Source organism: Balearica regulorum, chromosome 1, assembly GCF_011004875.1.
Source record: "Balearica regulorum gibbericeps isolate bBalReg1 chromosome 1, bBalReg1.pri, whole genome shotgun sequence".
Classification (NCBI taxonomy): Eukaryota; Metazoa; Chordata; class Aves; order Gruiformes; family Gruidae; genus Balearica; species Balearica regulorum.
Genome location: NC_046184.1, coordinates 13,972,305 through 13,989,490, shown reverse-complemented (window position 1 = coordinate 13,989,490; position 17,186 = coordinate 13,972,305). Strand labels below are relative to the sequence as shown.

General features: G+C 39.4%; 2 protein-coding genes across 3 annotated transcripts in view; one reads left to right on the top strand and one right to left on the bottom strand.

Annotated features, from left to right (window-relative positions):
* The window catches only part of FBXL13 (F-box and leucine rich repeat protein 13), a 102,348-nt gene extending 92,143 nt beyond the window's left edge, over positions 1–10,205 (top strand). The window contains exons 20-21 of the mRNA XM_075776541.1: positions 1,727–1,890; positions 8,769–10,205. Of these exons, the coding sequence (XP_075632656.1) occupies positions 1,727–1,890; positions 8,769–8,880 (276 nt within the window). The 3' untranslated portion in view covers positions 8,881–10,205. The remainder of the gene's footprint in view (positions 1–1,726; positions 1,891–8,768) is intronic.
* Positions 10,206–11,460: 1,255 nt separating this feature from the next.
* FAM185A (family with sequence similarity 185 member A) overlaps positions 11,461–17,186 on the bottom strand; it is a 50,251-nt gene continuing 44,525 nt past the window's right edge. For both annotated transcript variants that reach the window (XM_075736442.1, XM_075736524.1), the window contains one exon: positions 11,461–11,894. In XM_075736442.1, the coding sequence (XP_075592557.1) occupies positions 11,779–11,894 (116 nt within the window). In that variant the 3' untranslated portion in view covers positions 11,461–11,778. The remainder of the gene's footprint in view (positions 11,895–17,186) is intronic.

The following is a 17,186-nucleotide window of genomic DNA, read 5'->3' as shown; positions in this document are numbered from 1 at the left end:
TTTCCACTCAGAGACTGTTTAAAAATGGCCAGGAGATTAAAGTAAGAATGAACCTGTTCCAAACGATGTATGTTAATATGTCTGACAGTCATGCCTTGCAACATCAGCTATACAAAAAAAAAAAAATTAATAAAAAAAAAAATCATAGCAAGAGAACATGGAAAAAATCAATAGAGAAATACATGTCCATTAAGAATGTTTTGGCATGTGCTGTTCAGGTTACTCTAAAATTAGAAAAGCTTATCACTTTAATCATACCTACTGGGATAAATTAATTGTCTTTGAACAAACTCCACTGGCTTCAGTGAAAGTGCAGTGAGCCTCCCGTCACATTTCTGTATGCCTAGGACAGGTACACATCATTTTGCAAATGCTGATACTAAAAGGTTCAGCAGTGCAGTTCGGAGTGTTACTCAAGGAATGAGTCTGATTCAAGAGTAATTCTTATTTCATAGGAAAAAAATGAGGTTGCTGTGGGAAACAAATCCTACACATGAAAAAATACAGCAAGAATTGAAAATAAATCTCTGATTAAATGAATCAGCTATTTAAATAGCAAAGTTCTCAAGACACAGTTTGATGGACAATGAATTCTGTAATTCAGTCCTCTAAAGGGAATAGGATTGAGTGTATGTTGAATGTAGATTTCTCTTAAATCTATCTGATACCTATTACTGACTTCAGAGTCAGCAACTTTTTAAATTTCAATAGGAATATTCATCTATTTGTTAATCTCATAATATATTTATTACTCTTTTAATATATTTATTAGTCTGTTGCAGATCTCAGTATTGAGCATATAGTTAAATCTGGAATAAGCAAAGCACAGAATTACCTCTGTATTCCAGGAGGACTGTATCTTGAGATAGTGTGCTAATTTTCTGTTCCACAACCTGAAGTCCCAGCTTCATCTTGCCTCCTTGTCCCTTTTAGATTCTCATGAAATTGGTTGTTGAATGCAAGTGAAACCTTTGTCTCTCTTTCCACTATCCCACTGCACTGATTTTAATCAAGTGTCTTTAGCATGTCCCCTCTTGATTTTTGGTCCTGACTGACCAAGGTAATGAAAATACATACATAATTTATTCTTAACTGTTTCTACCAAGGTCAGTGGAGCGATTAAGTAGCTTGCATGGCTGCTTACGTACCTTGAAGACTCAGTCTCATGTGTTTCAAATGTGACTTCCAGCATTAATGGCAATGAATATCAGTTTAGAAAAATGGAATTCTGAGTTGGAACTAAGCAGCTCTACTTCAGAGCTAAAGAAAAATGACTATAGGTTAAAAAGGTCTTGGTTGTGAGACACATTTCTAATAGAGAACTGAGATACAAAACTGATATAACTAAACTGGACATGCAGCCTAATAGTTTAGTGAGAACAATGCAATAGCAGGTCAGGCTAAAGCCTTATTCTATGTGCTACACAAAATTATGAGGTTTGGAAAGTTAAACCATTCTGTTTAGCTGAAAAAACCCTGCAATACTTTAGACTGTACTGGAATCACAGTTAACCAATACCTAATATGCTCTTGATATTTAAGTGGTGGTTCCTGTAGAGCCTTTTACAGAGATTCACAATTCTGCTGTGCCACAAATCTTACTTCCATGAAGTATTTTAAAATAGTTTTCCCACAAATCAGACACTAAAATAGTGCTCTGTGGTTTTTTCCTTTCAACTATTAAATAATCTTCTAATTTCTGGATGTGTTGTTGCTTCATTTCCAGATGACTGATACCTGTATCCAATACTTGGCTGCAGCCTGCCATTATCTCCACTTCTTGGATGTCTCGGGTTGCATTCGTCTTACTGACAAAGCACTGAAATATCTTTGGAAAGGTTGTAAGCAACTCCAGATTCTCAAGATGCTGTACTGTAGAAATATTGCCAAGTAAGAGGATATTTCTTAATCTTAATTCAGAGGTGGTTGCAAACCCAAAACCATGAGGGTTTTTTTTTTTTTTTCTTCATTGGCATCATGTCGCCATGCCAGGTATCTGGCTTGAGCCATCTTGCTCCTTTATCTTGGGGGTGTCCTCAGGATTCCTGTGGCCTGGTGTGGGTCTTCACATATTCTAGTGCCAGCCAGAAGTGAAGGGAAATGGGGACCCTGTCTATTCTTATGGCAGACACCATCCTGTTAGGGAAATTTCTGCAGACGCACGATATCACCTCAAGGGCACACAGGAACATGAGGCAGAAAACCAGACTGGGCCTAATGCTGTCAGCCAATGCGCTGAATAGGTACATGAGCTCACTCCGAGGGTCTGTGGGTGTCTGTTTCTCAATGACCGCATGTCACTATGTGGCAGAAGCAGATCTGAGTGTTGATGTGGGTCTGTGCTCAAGGTGCAGCATGGTTACAGTGAATGAGTCAAGGTACCATAAGCATAGTTTCATGAAGTACAAATGAAACATCCTTGTTCTGTATCTACAATTGGAAAAACCAGGTCATCTACCACAATGTAATCCAACCTCCCCACTGGTGTAAATGGACCCAGCCTTTTGATTCCCCATAGCATTTAAAAGCCAGTCAGTCCTGGTCAGGTTTAGACATGATTTTTCAGCTGTGAGTCTCCGAGGTGCACCTCTAATGTCCGTCACACTTCCATGGGCGTTATGAGCCTCACAGACCAGGCGCCGCACACCTAGAACTGCACAGTGGCCAGACACGCCAAAGGGACTGAAACTGTTTGGAAGTGAACTACAGTTTAAGCATGGTTAATATATCGGAGTATGTAACTTAAACTGTATGACTTCAGTAAGAGTAAGAATATATAATACTATGTTATGTAGAGAATATATATAAAGAATATCCATACTAGGAGAGCTCTAACTCCACTCTAACAGAACTACTGTAGGCAGCGCACTCCATGCTAAATCATTCCAGGGTTTAAGAGTCACTTTAGAGACCACAGGACCAATGCAGATGCTTAATAACTTAAAAGATATTTCCACTGTGTTTCATGCTTTCCAAACCCTCCTCGGTTTACTTCCCTCTGTCTGTCTCGCCACAAACAATTCTGCTGTCATTACTTTACTTCTCTTTGACTTAGTATTCTTAATGTCATCTCAGAACTTCCACCTCGAAACCTCTACTTCTAATTAAATACTTGTTAGATACAGAAAGTGTTTTGAAGGACTGGTATGCAAGAGTGTGAATTGAAAAAAAATATCCTAAATGAACTAAAATGTTCATTCTGAAAAAGAAATTTCAAAGATGATTAATTTTCTCATAACTTTCTGATTTACAGTTTTTCTGGTTTTTAAGCTTCAAGGGATTTTTTTTTTTCTCCCGGATTACTGTTGTTGACTTGCTTTTTCTGTGACTTTGTGCCTCTGTTTTGAGCACTAAACAGTGTGTCCCCCCATTTCGGGCTCTGGTTGCTTATACATCTTTCCATAGAACTGAGATGTAGTAGGAATTTGGGTGAGTTCCAATTTCTGTTGGGTGAGCCGTGATCAAAGAGCTGACCTGACTTCTCAGAAAACCTTTTGCATTATTGTAGCCTTTGCAGGATGACGCAGGATTATGCCTCTGCCTCCGAGTCCCATATGCTATGGGTTCTCCAAACGTCTTGATTAAACTTTTCTGACTCAGCCAAGGAATTTCCCAACCAGTTATTTTTACTGTAAAGAAAGCCCTGGAGAGTTATAGATCCTTACAAAACAAAAAGCAACGATGAGACACACATCTCCACCCAGTGTTATCTTTGCCCTTTTTATGATTTTTAGAACTAGGCAAACTTTGCCAATTTTACTTGCTTGAGCCTGTTTTTTTCTGGTATGTGATGGTGGATGGTTCTTTTCTTTGCAAGCCTGAATCTCTAACCCTTTGCACCACATGTTCAATGGTAGAAAACTCCTACTCCATGCCATTTGAGTCTGGGACAAAAGCTATCAGGTGGATCGATCCTGTAGAACAATTCAGCGCTGAAGACTTTTTGCTTGTTCCTTCCAACAGGCCTGAAGAGGCTCCCTAGACCTAGGCAGGCTGCAGACTAGGCTGACCACGTCAAGATCAGGGTGGCTTTTCAATGCAGACTCCAAAATTGTCATTAGATGGAATGATACTCAGAAAATAAAGGAGTTCACAGCTAAATTCAAATATATTCCACATCCTGTATGTGTCACACTTTAGAGAAATCTTTTTCATTGTAGTTCAAGGCCAATATTGTGAAGATGATAAAATCCATTTGTTTTCTGCCAATAACTACATCAAAAGCATAGTAAAATATGGCAGTGATGGTACACTGTTAGTCACCTTGCAGATTTTCAGTAATGACATCAAAAGCAATGACAGGACCGTCACTTGTATGTCACAATATATTTTTAAAGACCTAAGTATTTCATTCACAACCTGTATGTTTTTCTTAATTAAAAATAAGCAACAGATTGTCAGAAAAATTAACAACAGGGCCTCATCCTCTGCTTTCAGACTAACTCTTAAAACCTTATTTGAGTTCTTAGATTTTCATAGAGGAAAAGGCTGTTTTCAGGTGTAATTTACGCTCTGCAGGTGTGAAACCTACATTTCAGAGAAGACATTTAATTCCCTGTTTAAGGAGATGGAAGAGGACATCTATGTAAAAATCAGATTAATCTGGAGAACTAAACATGCTAGTGGCTTAGGTTCTAAATAAGCAATAGAAGAAATATGTTTTTAGTTTAAAGTTGCCCTACAAAATCTATAAATCATGTATAATTCATTTTGCCAAAGGAATTCCCCATTATTTATTATTAAATACTAACCAGTCCTAGCAGACATCTCTTAATAGTCTGAGCCTTGCAAATATTGAGGCATATCTCTTGCATTGTGTCACATTCTTTTTCAAAGTTTTATTTTTACTGGTTCATTAGATTAAAACAGAAAACATATGGAGCCACAAAGTTCTTCAAGTTTCAGTCCAATGCAGCTTCATAGGAAACAGTTGTGAGCATATAAATTGTCCATTCTTTCCAGTATCAGGTAGCATTCGAGATTACATTTGCCAACATACTAGCCTGGTTCCAGGTTTATTAAATGCTAGAAGCAAAAAAAGGTCTATGGCCTGCTACTTGCTGCACATTTCTGTATCCAGAGGCTAATGACTTTTCTAAATGCCATAAGGAATCATGGATAGTCTACCTGTGGGAGGGAGGATATGATATTGGTACAATTGCTTTCTTCTACGAGAAGCAAAGAAAGATAACCAACTGCTTTTTTAAATGTGGCTTCTGTAGGAAAAGGTTGTATTGGTTGTGAGTCACATAGCACTAATCCTAGAAGAAATAACACCCTGATGTCTTTACAGAAACACTTCTCTTTCCTGTAAAACATTCTCCTTAAGATTCCAAACACAAATACCATTTAAAGTGAGCAGCAGTGCTGAGAAAGGCGTGGCTCTCCATTAGCATTTCTGGGTGCCAACTGCGAAAGGGGATGTGCCATTGCCTTGAGGAGCCCTCACCAGCCTTGTGCTCGCACCAAACCGCGTCTCGTCAGTTTGGTTCCACCCAAAGCTGTTCTTTGAGAGCAAAATTAAATGCTTCCTTCTTTCTTGTCTGCACTAATATGAAACCAGCTACATTTCTGTAACAAGTGACTCATCGGCAAATACTACTACAATTTTTGCCTTTTAAACAGAAATTACATTGGGTCTTAATAGCCACAATGCATTTGACATTCGGAGAACATTTTGATTTTTGTTTTGTGGCAGTTTGTTGTTGTTGATGTGTTGCTGTTGGTTAGAAAGGAGATTGCAAGAACTCTGTTTTCTTGAAAAAGCAGAAATTCTTAGGTATTATGCAAATATTCAGGTGTCTCTCAAGGCAGGAAGGATTTTGGGAGTCCAACACATACGTAATCAGAAATGAAGACAGCCTACACATGATTTTGTACAGAATAATTGCTCTTTTCTGTTGAAGAAGTAACAAAAATATCATAGTACTGTCTCCTCCCTGACTGTAAATCAATCGTCAGAAGTGACACAGAGGCTCCTGGAGTGCCGTGTTTCAGCCATCGTGTGCACTTGAACTGGATGCCATACAAAGATACAACTACTGCAGAATACTTCTGATTTTATGTAGTCTTATCACTCTTTATACCCTGCAGCATGCTTGCAAGATGCTTTCTGCTTTTCCCATTAGCTGCCTACCTCCACTTGCCTCTTCAGCTTAATTTCTCCTGCATTTGCACTATAAACAGTTCTCCCATGTTTAATTTTCCATTGCTTTTTACTCTTGATTGGTTTTTGTAACCTCATCTCAAAAAGCCTTTTTCAAAACCTCTGCTTTTTATTATGATGGACCCAGTCAAACATGTCTGAATTTTGGAATGGCTCAGGATTCAGACTGTGATGCAGAACTGTATTGCCCTGCTACCCCGCCTAGCAGAAGGGATTGAAACTTTGGGTAAGGATTCAATTACATATTCCAGTGCTGCTCAAGCCATGTGTTCAGGCCAGTGCTTTTGTCTTACACCAAGAGATACTTGCTTTGCCAAAGATAATTCTAATTATTTGGAGAAATGCTTTTTATTCATCATTGTGCTCATTTAAGATACTATATAAACAAATAAGGAGGCTCTATCATAGTACAGTATATCTTTAATAAATGATCTATTTTGCCATGTGTTGATGATTAATGAATGGCTGTTTCTGGCAAACTAATCAGCTGTAGCTCCAGGCATAGGACAGCATAAGTTTCCAAAAAAATAGTAACAGCTCCCCTTCTACATGCTTCAGACAGCCACCATACATTGCAGTTTCCATGAATAACAGGAATTTGGACTTGGATGAGTTGATTTTCATTTTATAGCTTAGAGCTTATAGCTCATATAAATTGTGCACACATTCCTCAATGGCACAAGCCTCCCTAATATAAAAACAGATAGAGCCTTGTGTTCATGTGCTTCGTACAGTGTGTCAGTGTTAGATTTTAAAAAAAACATCCCGCAGTGGTTGAAAAGGAGCCCTCCTCGCTTCACTCATTTTGTCCCTTTTGCACCCCTCCCTGCTTCCCCTTTCCTGCTGCGCTGGTGCAAGCGTTCCAGCTGTGCACGTCCGCCTCTTCTGTAACCATCTCAGCAATTTCACTTTGGGGAAAAAAAATACTGTAGTAGCATTACCAACACATGACGGACCACTTTAATTTGGATTTTTTTTTTCTATTATTGTCTAGATGCCATATATTATAGTCTGTTGCAGAGCTTAGGACATTGGCCAGCAGGGAGAAAGGCTACCTTGCTGTGGCTGTGACACACCGGATCAGGTTGAAACTCCTGAAGAGGACAGGAGATGTAGAGCGCTGGCTCACGAGTATGCTCAGCCCAGGGGAGCTTTCTGGAGTGCGAGAGCCAGCGATGGGGGGAGGCCGGGGGAGGCGGGTGTGCTGCGCAGCCAGGAGCAGGCTGACAGCCAAGTCGCAGAAGCGATGGAAAGAAAGAGACATTTGAAAGACTGAAAGTGGCGGGTTTAGTTTCTTCAGCTCAGGAAGGCAATGAAAATTGCTGGACTGATACTGCCTGGAAAGAAGGGAGAGGAGAGGAGAGAGTTGCTCTTCAGTTTGTTTTTAGGGTGTCTCACTGAGCAGGCCTGATTTTCTCCTATTTCTGTGTCATTTTGCTCGTTTGATGTTTTTGTGTTCTAATGCTGCAAAGGGGCAGTGACCACAAAATACCAAGGGAGATCAAAGGGGTCATGGCTGGGTTTGGACAACATAAGCAATTCTCTTCTGGTTCAGCTATCACAGAAGCTGCAAACCACAGCCTTGGGGTGAGCTCGGGGCCAGTGCAGGTAAAAGCAAGGCTCCGTAACGCCGCCTGTTGCGTCTTCAATTCAGTTTCAGAAACAATACACTTTCAAAAGAGAAAGTGGCAGAAGATAACTACAAGTGGAGAGGTTAGCCAAAAAGAAAGCAGGTGGTGAAGCAGAAAGGGAAAAAATAGCAGGAGATGCCACAGAGATTGTTCAAAGAGAAAAACAGAGATAGAGACCTGCACAGTTACTCTAGCCTTCCTCTATAGCTACGAGAAACCACTCTGGAGACTCTGTGATATCTTTTATATAAGATAACTGGTTTATTTATCGTTTGGTGTTTTCTTCAAAACACAATGCTACTATTCCAATGGCATGGCCTACTCAGCCCCAAAGATCTGTGGTTTAGGCTCCTCAGTCCAGACAGCCACTGACACATTAGAGCAAGCGCAGATGAGGGCCACCAAGGCCATTAGAGGGCTCGAGCACATGGTGTGTAAAGAGAGGCTGAGAGAATTGCTTTGTTCAGTCACAAGAAGAGAAGGCTGGGGCTGGAGGAGACCTTACTGCTGTCAGTAACTCCGATCAGACATGGCCAGCCTGTTCTCAAAGATGCACTAATAGGGCAAGTGGCATATGCAAAGTTCTGATTACATACAAGGAAACTATTACTTCATCAGGAGGCTGGTCAAACACTTGAAGGATCCCAGATAGCCTTGATCCCTAGAGATACTCAGAACTCAGCTGGCAAAGCCAGGACACACCTGGACTAGTTGGATCCATTTAGAGTAAGATCAGGATTAAACAATCTCCAGAGGCCCTTCCAACCTTATTTGTTCCGTGACTACGGCCTAACCAATTATTATCTTCTGTAGTTTCCACAACACCTCCTATAATATTGACAGCTTCAGGTAAAACAAGAAACTTTTGCTCATTAAACAGCTTTTAGTGTTCTTTGTAGAAACAGCCTCTGTTCTGCAATTTATTCATTTTTTTTTTACTTTTGTCTATTTTTTTTTAACTGTTGATGCAGAGAAGCTGTCTTGAAATATACAGCCAAATTGGAGAAACAAGAACATAATGATGCTGACCCTCCTTCCTGGCTTGGATATGACCGAGATGGTAACATACTCACCTTCAGCTAAAAAACACACATCAGAGCCTGAATAAACAAGTTCTTCAAAATGAAAAATGAAGAAATTGCACAAGATCTTCTACAGTTCAAGGGGTTTTTCACTAGAGCATGAAAAGAATGCTTATTTTTCTTAAAACTAATCATACTTTAATAAAAGGCTGTTTGTTGAATTAGTAAGGAAGCACTGAGAATCATTCTCGCAGGAGTGCGTGTGCCTTCAAGCAAGACAGCCATGCTGAAACAACATTGCTAACTTTCAGATGTTGATTCAAGCTGTCTTCATCTTTCAATAATGAGAAGTTTTTGCAGTCCCGTGCAGAGTAAGCAATAAATAAATCTGTGTGTGTTTGGGGTTCTTGTTTGCCATGAAGGTCCTCTGCAGGGCATAAACACCCTGACTTCCCACAGAACTTCACACTTGACACGGCTGGTACTCATCAAGTATTGTGTTCTTGAGCAATGAAGAACAGTGAAGAGGTGGCGACTGCCGATTCCTTAATTCACAACTATACATGCACATTTCAGCACAGTTCTCTACTTCTCAACAGTCACTTGTGCACCCAGAGCTCTCATTCTCATTAAAGCTTCTCAGGCTGACTTCAACTCTCTAAGCAACTTGGTGTTTACATTTGTAGATCTGAACTGTGGGCCAGCTGGCAGCTGACAGAGGCAGGAGAATCAAAAGGAAAGGAGCACAGATGAGAAGAGTGTTAAAGGGTAATTTTTCTCCAGTTACAAGAACATGTCTTCTCAAAAAATGGACAAAAAAAAAATATGAGCACACATGGGACTTGCCATTCAAATCCCAGTTACTGATAACCCACTAATCTTTCCTTGTGTAGAGAAAAATATAAAGATTCACTACATTACAGCAGAATAAGACATTACTCAAATGCCTTTGGGGAAACTCCCAAAGCTTTGTCTTTCTTCAGCTCACTCTTGACCTTTATGTTGAAATTCTAGCTGGTCTCAACATTTATTAGCTTGGAAAGAATATAATCAGAGTAGCTTTAGTGGTAGCACAGTTTTTCTGATGGCTTATTTAAACTTCTTTAAGCAAGTAACTAGCAATCCTAATGTTTAATTCCAGCTAGTTTTAGCATATGAATGGCTTAGCTTGTTTTCTTTTGCATGTGGAAGAAAAAATGTGTTTTCTTACTATGTTCTCCCTTAAATCGCTGATACAGCAGTCCCAAAAACCATGACCTTAGTCACAGAGGCTGACAGGCTTTGTATTCCAGGAGAATAATGGAACCATTAAATGGACTTGAGTTTGTGAAATATCTACTACACTGTTTTTATTTTTCAGTCCAGTGTGAATTTAAAGGTGCTTCTTTCACTCTGTCTGTAGCAGTGCACAAAATTGTTAGTTTCAAAATTTTTTAATTTTTTTCAGGTAATCTAAAACCATGACACATTAATTTTTTATCTTTTAACAGCAGTATGATAATAATAATTACCAATAACTATTAATATTATATTGCTTTTAGTAGTAATAATGTTTTATATATTAGTGTTTATATTGAAAATACATATAATTTGCCATACCCATCAGTGTCCACCTCATCCAAAGAAACAGTACATACAACAGCAAACACAATGTGGAGTTTTAACTACCCTGAATTATTGCAAAAATTGTGCCCTTGCCTACTGAAGTCCATTAGCCAGGGGCAATTATACCTCTTGGGGAATTTTGTGGGAAAGAAGTTCATTTCATAATGTACCATTATGATCTAAAGTACATACACACAAATACACAACTTAAAACCTGACACTCTGAACTCCTCTTTGCTACTCGCCATCCACTCAGTTGGCAGGAATTCTTACATTTCAGTTTTAAAACACAAATTGCAGTACTTCTTTTATAAGGTGCCATATATATGTATGGAAAGGCTTTTAAAAGCTCCATTTACTTTACTGTGTGTTTGTATTACGGTAACACAAAATCCTCCACAAAACCCACGTTTGCCCTTGTGCACAGCCTACACACTTCCCTCACCTCCTCTGCCTTTCTGCCTCAAAGAGCTCTCAGTCCTGTCATGCAAGGCTGACAGTAAGTCACATAAACAGATTACCGTTCTCATTTATCAGGCCAATACTTCCATTCTTTGGCAGCTTTTACCGTAGGGGAATATTCATGGGGACTCTTATCTGAAGTCCAGTTGGAGGAGCGTTCCTCCTTGAAATCAGCCAGATCCCTCGCACTTCTGAGTATTTATTTTAAAAGCTCTTCTTTGCAGATGAACAGTGGTAGACATAGCTAGAGTTCTTATTTCTATCTACAAATAAGTGGTTCAGGATGACACAGAGCAAGTTCTGTCATTTCACGTAAGTAGTTTTACACAGACAGTACCCACTGACAAGGCAGAAACTGCTTTGGGGTCAAACACCAAACAAGAAGACTGAATAAGAACTGTAGTTCTGAAAGTGGTTTTATCCTATCCACCATGCAAATAATTTGGTTGAAGAAAACTCTCTGCACTTTGCATAAAACAGTAGAATTCCCAAAGTACTGAGACATTTAAAAATATAATATAGCTTACAGAGCACGTCATCATAGAAGAAAATTTTCATATTTTAAAATACCAGATGTTGAAAATGCTTTTTATTTTTACATGATGACTCTAAACTTTTGTTTGAAGATTACCAGCTTTTAAACTGATGTGGTTAAGTGGGTCAAGTTATACAAATTCTAAATATGCAAGATTTTGGCATTCCTAAATGGCACTAAAGGTAAACCAGACCTGTTAAGCACCAGCCACTATCACAGGCAAATCTTGGGTTAAAACGTCCTCATTTTAATATTGTTTCTCTCTTATATTAAGAATATATATCAACAAAGTTTCATAATTTTACAGAAATGTTCCTTTACAATTTCTTGATTTAATCTCTTTGGCCTATTTCACCTTTAAGAACTCTTCAGCTTGACAGATTGGATCCAGCTTTGGCTTTTAAGATACACTTTGCCATTTTGTGTGTCTGCCTTAATCCATTTGTCCGATTCATTCCTTTGATTCATGTGACCTGGAAAAGAGAGTTCTGCTTAGTTTAATTTGAGACACAGTAAACGTATCATCTTCACATTGCCTTTTTTCAAGCTCCCTGGAAATACTTGTAAGATTTTTATTATGCAGGATTTCTTTATTTTTAACAGGAGCTTCTGACATTTCTTTCTTGATATAGGGCTTGTTTGGTTGGTTTTTTTGCATTAATCTCATTCCCCATAAGATGTTACTACAATAAAGTTGTGGGTTTTATTATACAGTACCATAGTTTTTATTATGGGCTAAGAAATAGCTCTACATTAATCTAGCTAAGTAATTTGAAAAGTTTTCATCTTTATTGTAAACATGGAAAACAGACACGGGTAAGACCTGATTTTCCAGATGACAAGACATGTTGCTACTATGACTGCTTTCTTATGGTAATGGCATAAAAAACCCACCCCTGAGATGTCTGCTGTCTTACATGTTTCACATAAACTTAGTATGCACGGTCATGCTCTGAAAAGTTCACTGTATAAGAGACAAAGGAGAAAGTTCAACTTCCCCTCATTTTATAATCAGGAAATTTGAGGCCAAGAGAGAATAAGTGACCTTCCAAATTTATACTGAAGATTTATGACCAAATTGGGAATTAAACTGGGATCTTTTAAGTCCCAAAGCAGTGCCTTTATCACAAGATCAACCTTAACTTTGGTTTATCTTTACAAAATATCTTTTACTATTATTTTAGCGTTTGTGCGACTGAGTGAATTCTAAGTTTAGAACTAATTTGAGCCTGGAATAGCATGAGGGATGGCAGGGAAGCAGATTCTGAAACAACTTTGCAAACATGCTCTGCTCTGACCTGTAACACAGCTGAATTTAAGTTTTGGCCACATCAAAACTAGTGGCGAAACTCCAGCTGACATCACTACGTCTCTTTCCACAACTCAAGCCCACATGCCAAACTTTTCAATGGCGTTTCAGCGCTTTGGTACTTCTAAGTGGGATTAATTTAAGGTTAGGGGCCAAACCCACATCAATTCACAAACAGGCTGAGGTACTGTTTAGAAGTACGGGATTTTCAGAGGAGTCCAATGCTGATGGAGTTCTCCCACTGAATGAAGAAGTTATTTCAGTGTCCTTTGTTACAATATGCCTTCAAGTATCTCCATGTGGATGTCCTAGTACAAGTTCTGCACTCCTGATTGCTCCAGGCAGCAGCAATCTCAATCACTCAATATCATTCCTACTGTAAGGCAGAATCCACGGTTCTACTCCCCCTCTAATTATAGACTTAAATCTATGATGATCATCACAAAGTTGGACAAATGTGTTGTATGTGAAATCTGTTAAAATCTGAACCTTCAGTTCCTCAGAAAGCTTTCCTGAATCATCAATTTGCAGTAGTATTGCATCAGAGAATACAGAACAGCAATGAAAACAAAATGTCTTTTAAGTAGAGATAGCCCTTAAAACTTTAGATCAGTCTGAATTTTAAACAGCAAATAGCCTCCAGGTGTCCAAAAAATGTACCAACAAAGAAGTGTAAAGAAAAAATTCAGATGATCCCTTAACAGAGTTGTAAAGCGCTGAAAATACAGGGTTTTTTTAGCTAAGGAGAGAGAGCACAATAATGTAGGGCACAGACACATTCCAGAAAGTGTATATTGGAGTGCTTGGTCCCAGTTCCTCTCTCATGTTTTTGTCACTATTGCTTGTACTTCTGTACAAGGAACAAACACTGCAGCATAGAATCAGCCCTATAAATGAACAGTTTTGTGCACTGCTTACGCCCTGCTACACTTTTGTTAAAAAGTTAAAGAAGAGTTTTGAAGAAACACAGAAACAACTTAACAAGAGCTGGTTTAAAGCTCAGTTGTTGTCTGAGCTCTGTTTCTCATTTTGCATTTGCTATGTGAACTTAGAAAAATGTTTTGTTCCTTATGCTTCTTTTGGAGATTTGCCTGTAAAGGGAATGCAGAAAATACAAATTGCTTGCAGGAAAGCGAGTGTCAAGTTCCACTCCCTAGGGATGAAGATCTTCAAACTATTTTAACGTTATTAAGCCTATCACCAGTAGCAGGTTCAAATCAAGCTTAAGATATTTCAATAGCTTTGGGTATGAGGTGCTAATCAAGCAACAAGGTTTAGTTGGAGACCTTTTGATGACAGTTTGGTCTTAACTGTACTCACTGCCTGTACTCTGAATACTGTGGGACCATAAGTGGATTTGAGGATGACTTTGCCAGCATGATTAAATCACAAAAGCCAACGGCCTCTTGGATTAAGAATAAGGAGGGGGGGGGGAACCAAAGAAAAAAAGATTTAATTTTCATTTCAAAACCCATCAAGACAACAGCATGAGCTCAGGAGAAGATGGATACACCACTATGCTGCGTGGCCACTTTTCCAATTTAATGTCCAGGAAAATGTGGGTTTTTTTCCCCATGCGTGTCTAAAGGCAGAGAACACCTTTGCAGAACATTATGCAGTGAAGTACTGACTGTTTAACTCCTCCAGTCTCCAGAAATGGAAGTGAATAGAGAGCTCTGTTTTCATATCATAAAACACATGAAGATGAGCATATTTTAAATGTTTCTCACTGGTATTGTTAGGACTGTGGTATATCTCAAAAAGGCCATGAACAGCTTGAGTTAAATGCAAGCTGAAACCAATCAAAAATCTGTAGGATAGCATCTCATCTAATGTGTTTTATAAAAGTTGGATGAACTTTCTATTTGACTTGAAGGAATGTAATCTTTTCCAGATACAACCTGGGTTTTTGTTTGGGTTTTTTTTTTTTTTTTATGATGCTGCTTAAGGATCAAGGCTGCACAGAGGGACAGTGTTTAGAGGGACACTGTAAAACTGTAAAACAAAGCTCTTCTTACTCAAGTCTAGTGGCAAAGACTCAATAAAAATTGCTTCTAGGAAAGAAAGAAAGTTTTGAAGTGCCTTGAGAACAGAGAAAACAGGGAGGGACACAGCAGCGGATAGTGTTACTCCAGGGATCAGAACAGTAACTCTGAATGCAACAGACCCAAGTCAGCTGGGCGGTGGGAGAAGGAGTGCTGCACTCAGGCAGCTGTTAAGTTTCAGAAGAAACTTAAGTTTCAGCAGACTGCCCTAATACAAGCTCTTTCAGTTATTTCCCTTTTAAAGGCAAGTTGCTTGCCTCACATTATTCACTGCCCCTTCAGCTGTGTTTGTATTTAACCCTGGAACTCCATGCAGCTAAACCCTCAGAAATTACCTTGAAGTAAACAATACAGAATTTCTGATAACAAAAACAGTTAAACACATCCATAGAGCCTCGTATGCAACATACAAGACTCATGCAGTCAGCTCCTTTCACACTGGCTTTGAAGCAATCTGACAGTTTAAGTCCACAGCACCTCATAGGCCTCTCTCCCAGTACTACTGGATGAGGAGCCATTCTGTGACCAGTGAGAAGTAAGATTCCTGAAGGACATTGAGGTAGGAAACATCTGTCTCAATCCCCTGTGTTCCAGAGTGGAATCCAGATCTACCCTCACGCAGACATGAAAGCCTTTCAGTGCATGCTTGAGCAAATGATTGTTGTAAGGAGAAAGGTGCTTCTCACCACAATCTGCTTGGAGAACCAAACAGTGAAAAGACTTGAAGTTATTAAGAGAAACCTGGAAAGTCAGAGATAGGACAGTGGTATCAATGCCCATCTTTTCAAGGGAATCTGGTAACTAGACAGGTTGACTCTCTCCAGAGGCACGTGAGGAAGAAGGCCATCTGAAGAGTTTCTAGTGATCAAAAGAACAATTAGATTTGGATCAACCCATAAGGTAGAGGCAACATCTACCTGGAAACTTTCACAGGAGAAAAGGGGTTAGAGAAGACAACTGGGGATTCCTCTCCGTACCCAGGGTATACATCTGAGGGAAGGCATAAGTATCTGGGGAAAAGCTTAAGTTAACATGAAAGAGAGGTAACACCTGTTACCTGTGTGCATGGTCACCAGAAGGCATGGGTCTGAGAGGAACACTGTTCAGATGTGGCTCAGCAAAGCTCTAGTGCTGTAGATGGGGTGAGATTAGTAGCAAAAGGTAAAAATCCTGTTAACTGCTGACACTGTCGTCATGCTGGATGACATAGGGAGCAAGTATGTGTCTACTTGGGAGAAGACAATCATTCCCAAAGAGTATGTTCTTTGTAAGAGGACAGAAAAATACAAAGAGGTTGGTTTGCCAACTCGAGAAAGTAAGAACAGGGAGACACGATAACCTACAAACATCCCTGGCCTCTGAGGAGCACCTGTGACACTGTGGGACTTTTACCAAGGAAACTCACGCAAGCACTGCAAACCAGATGGAGTAAGTGACTGCCAAAGTTAAAAGCTCACTCGGCACCAAACAGATGGATGACATCAGGTCAAAGTTTGCCACTGGACATAAACTTGGCACTAGAAACAGGGCCAGGGATGGAGAAAGATCTGGAATCAGATGAGTCCCTGGCACCATTTCAAGATGGAAGATGTACATGGTTTAAAGAAAGGGGTTATATTCCAGACAACTAGATTTGGAAATTGACACCACCAGCTACAAAGACCCAAAGAAAGTCTCTGAATGATTGCAAGACTTTTTCTGGCAAGCTTACAATTGTCAACATACGAGCTGGCAATAGAAGCGGGTGGAAGCATGCCCACTGGCTGTACTCATTCAGTCCCCAAATTCATCCATGCACATGCCTCATCACCTTCCTTTGAGTTACTTTGGAGTAGGTGGGAGCAGATGATCACATCAACTTAGGACAAAAGAAGACAGGGCTGAAAGCCACCTCCTGAGGATGCACTGTATTTAACCTGACATGTTTGCCTAGCCTGTTCACCACAACCTGCAGTACTGACAGTACTATGGCCTCACCAGACAAGTGCTTACTACCAGAAAGTTCATCTTACTACTTAGCTACATTTTCTTTACTGTAAGGTCAAATCATAATTTCTAGTCCTATCACCAATGGACAGAGAACAATCTATTTCTTTCATCTCTGCAGCAATTTCTTATGTATTGGAAAAGTACATCTTATCTTCCCTCAGTCTTCTCTTCTTTAGACAAAAACAACACTTTTTTTCTATCTTCCCTCATAAATCATGTTGTTAGGTCTCTGATCATGTGTTCTTCAGAGTCTCTACAGTTGTCCACATCCTTTTTGAAGTATAGTACTCAAAACTGGACACCTTCCAGCAAAGTATTAGTAATGCCATGTAAAGCGAAGGGATTATTTTGAGTTTTACAGAACAGTCATGTTAATACACTGTTTATTTTTTTGCAACTGTGTAACATTATTGTTTCCTGTT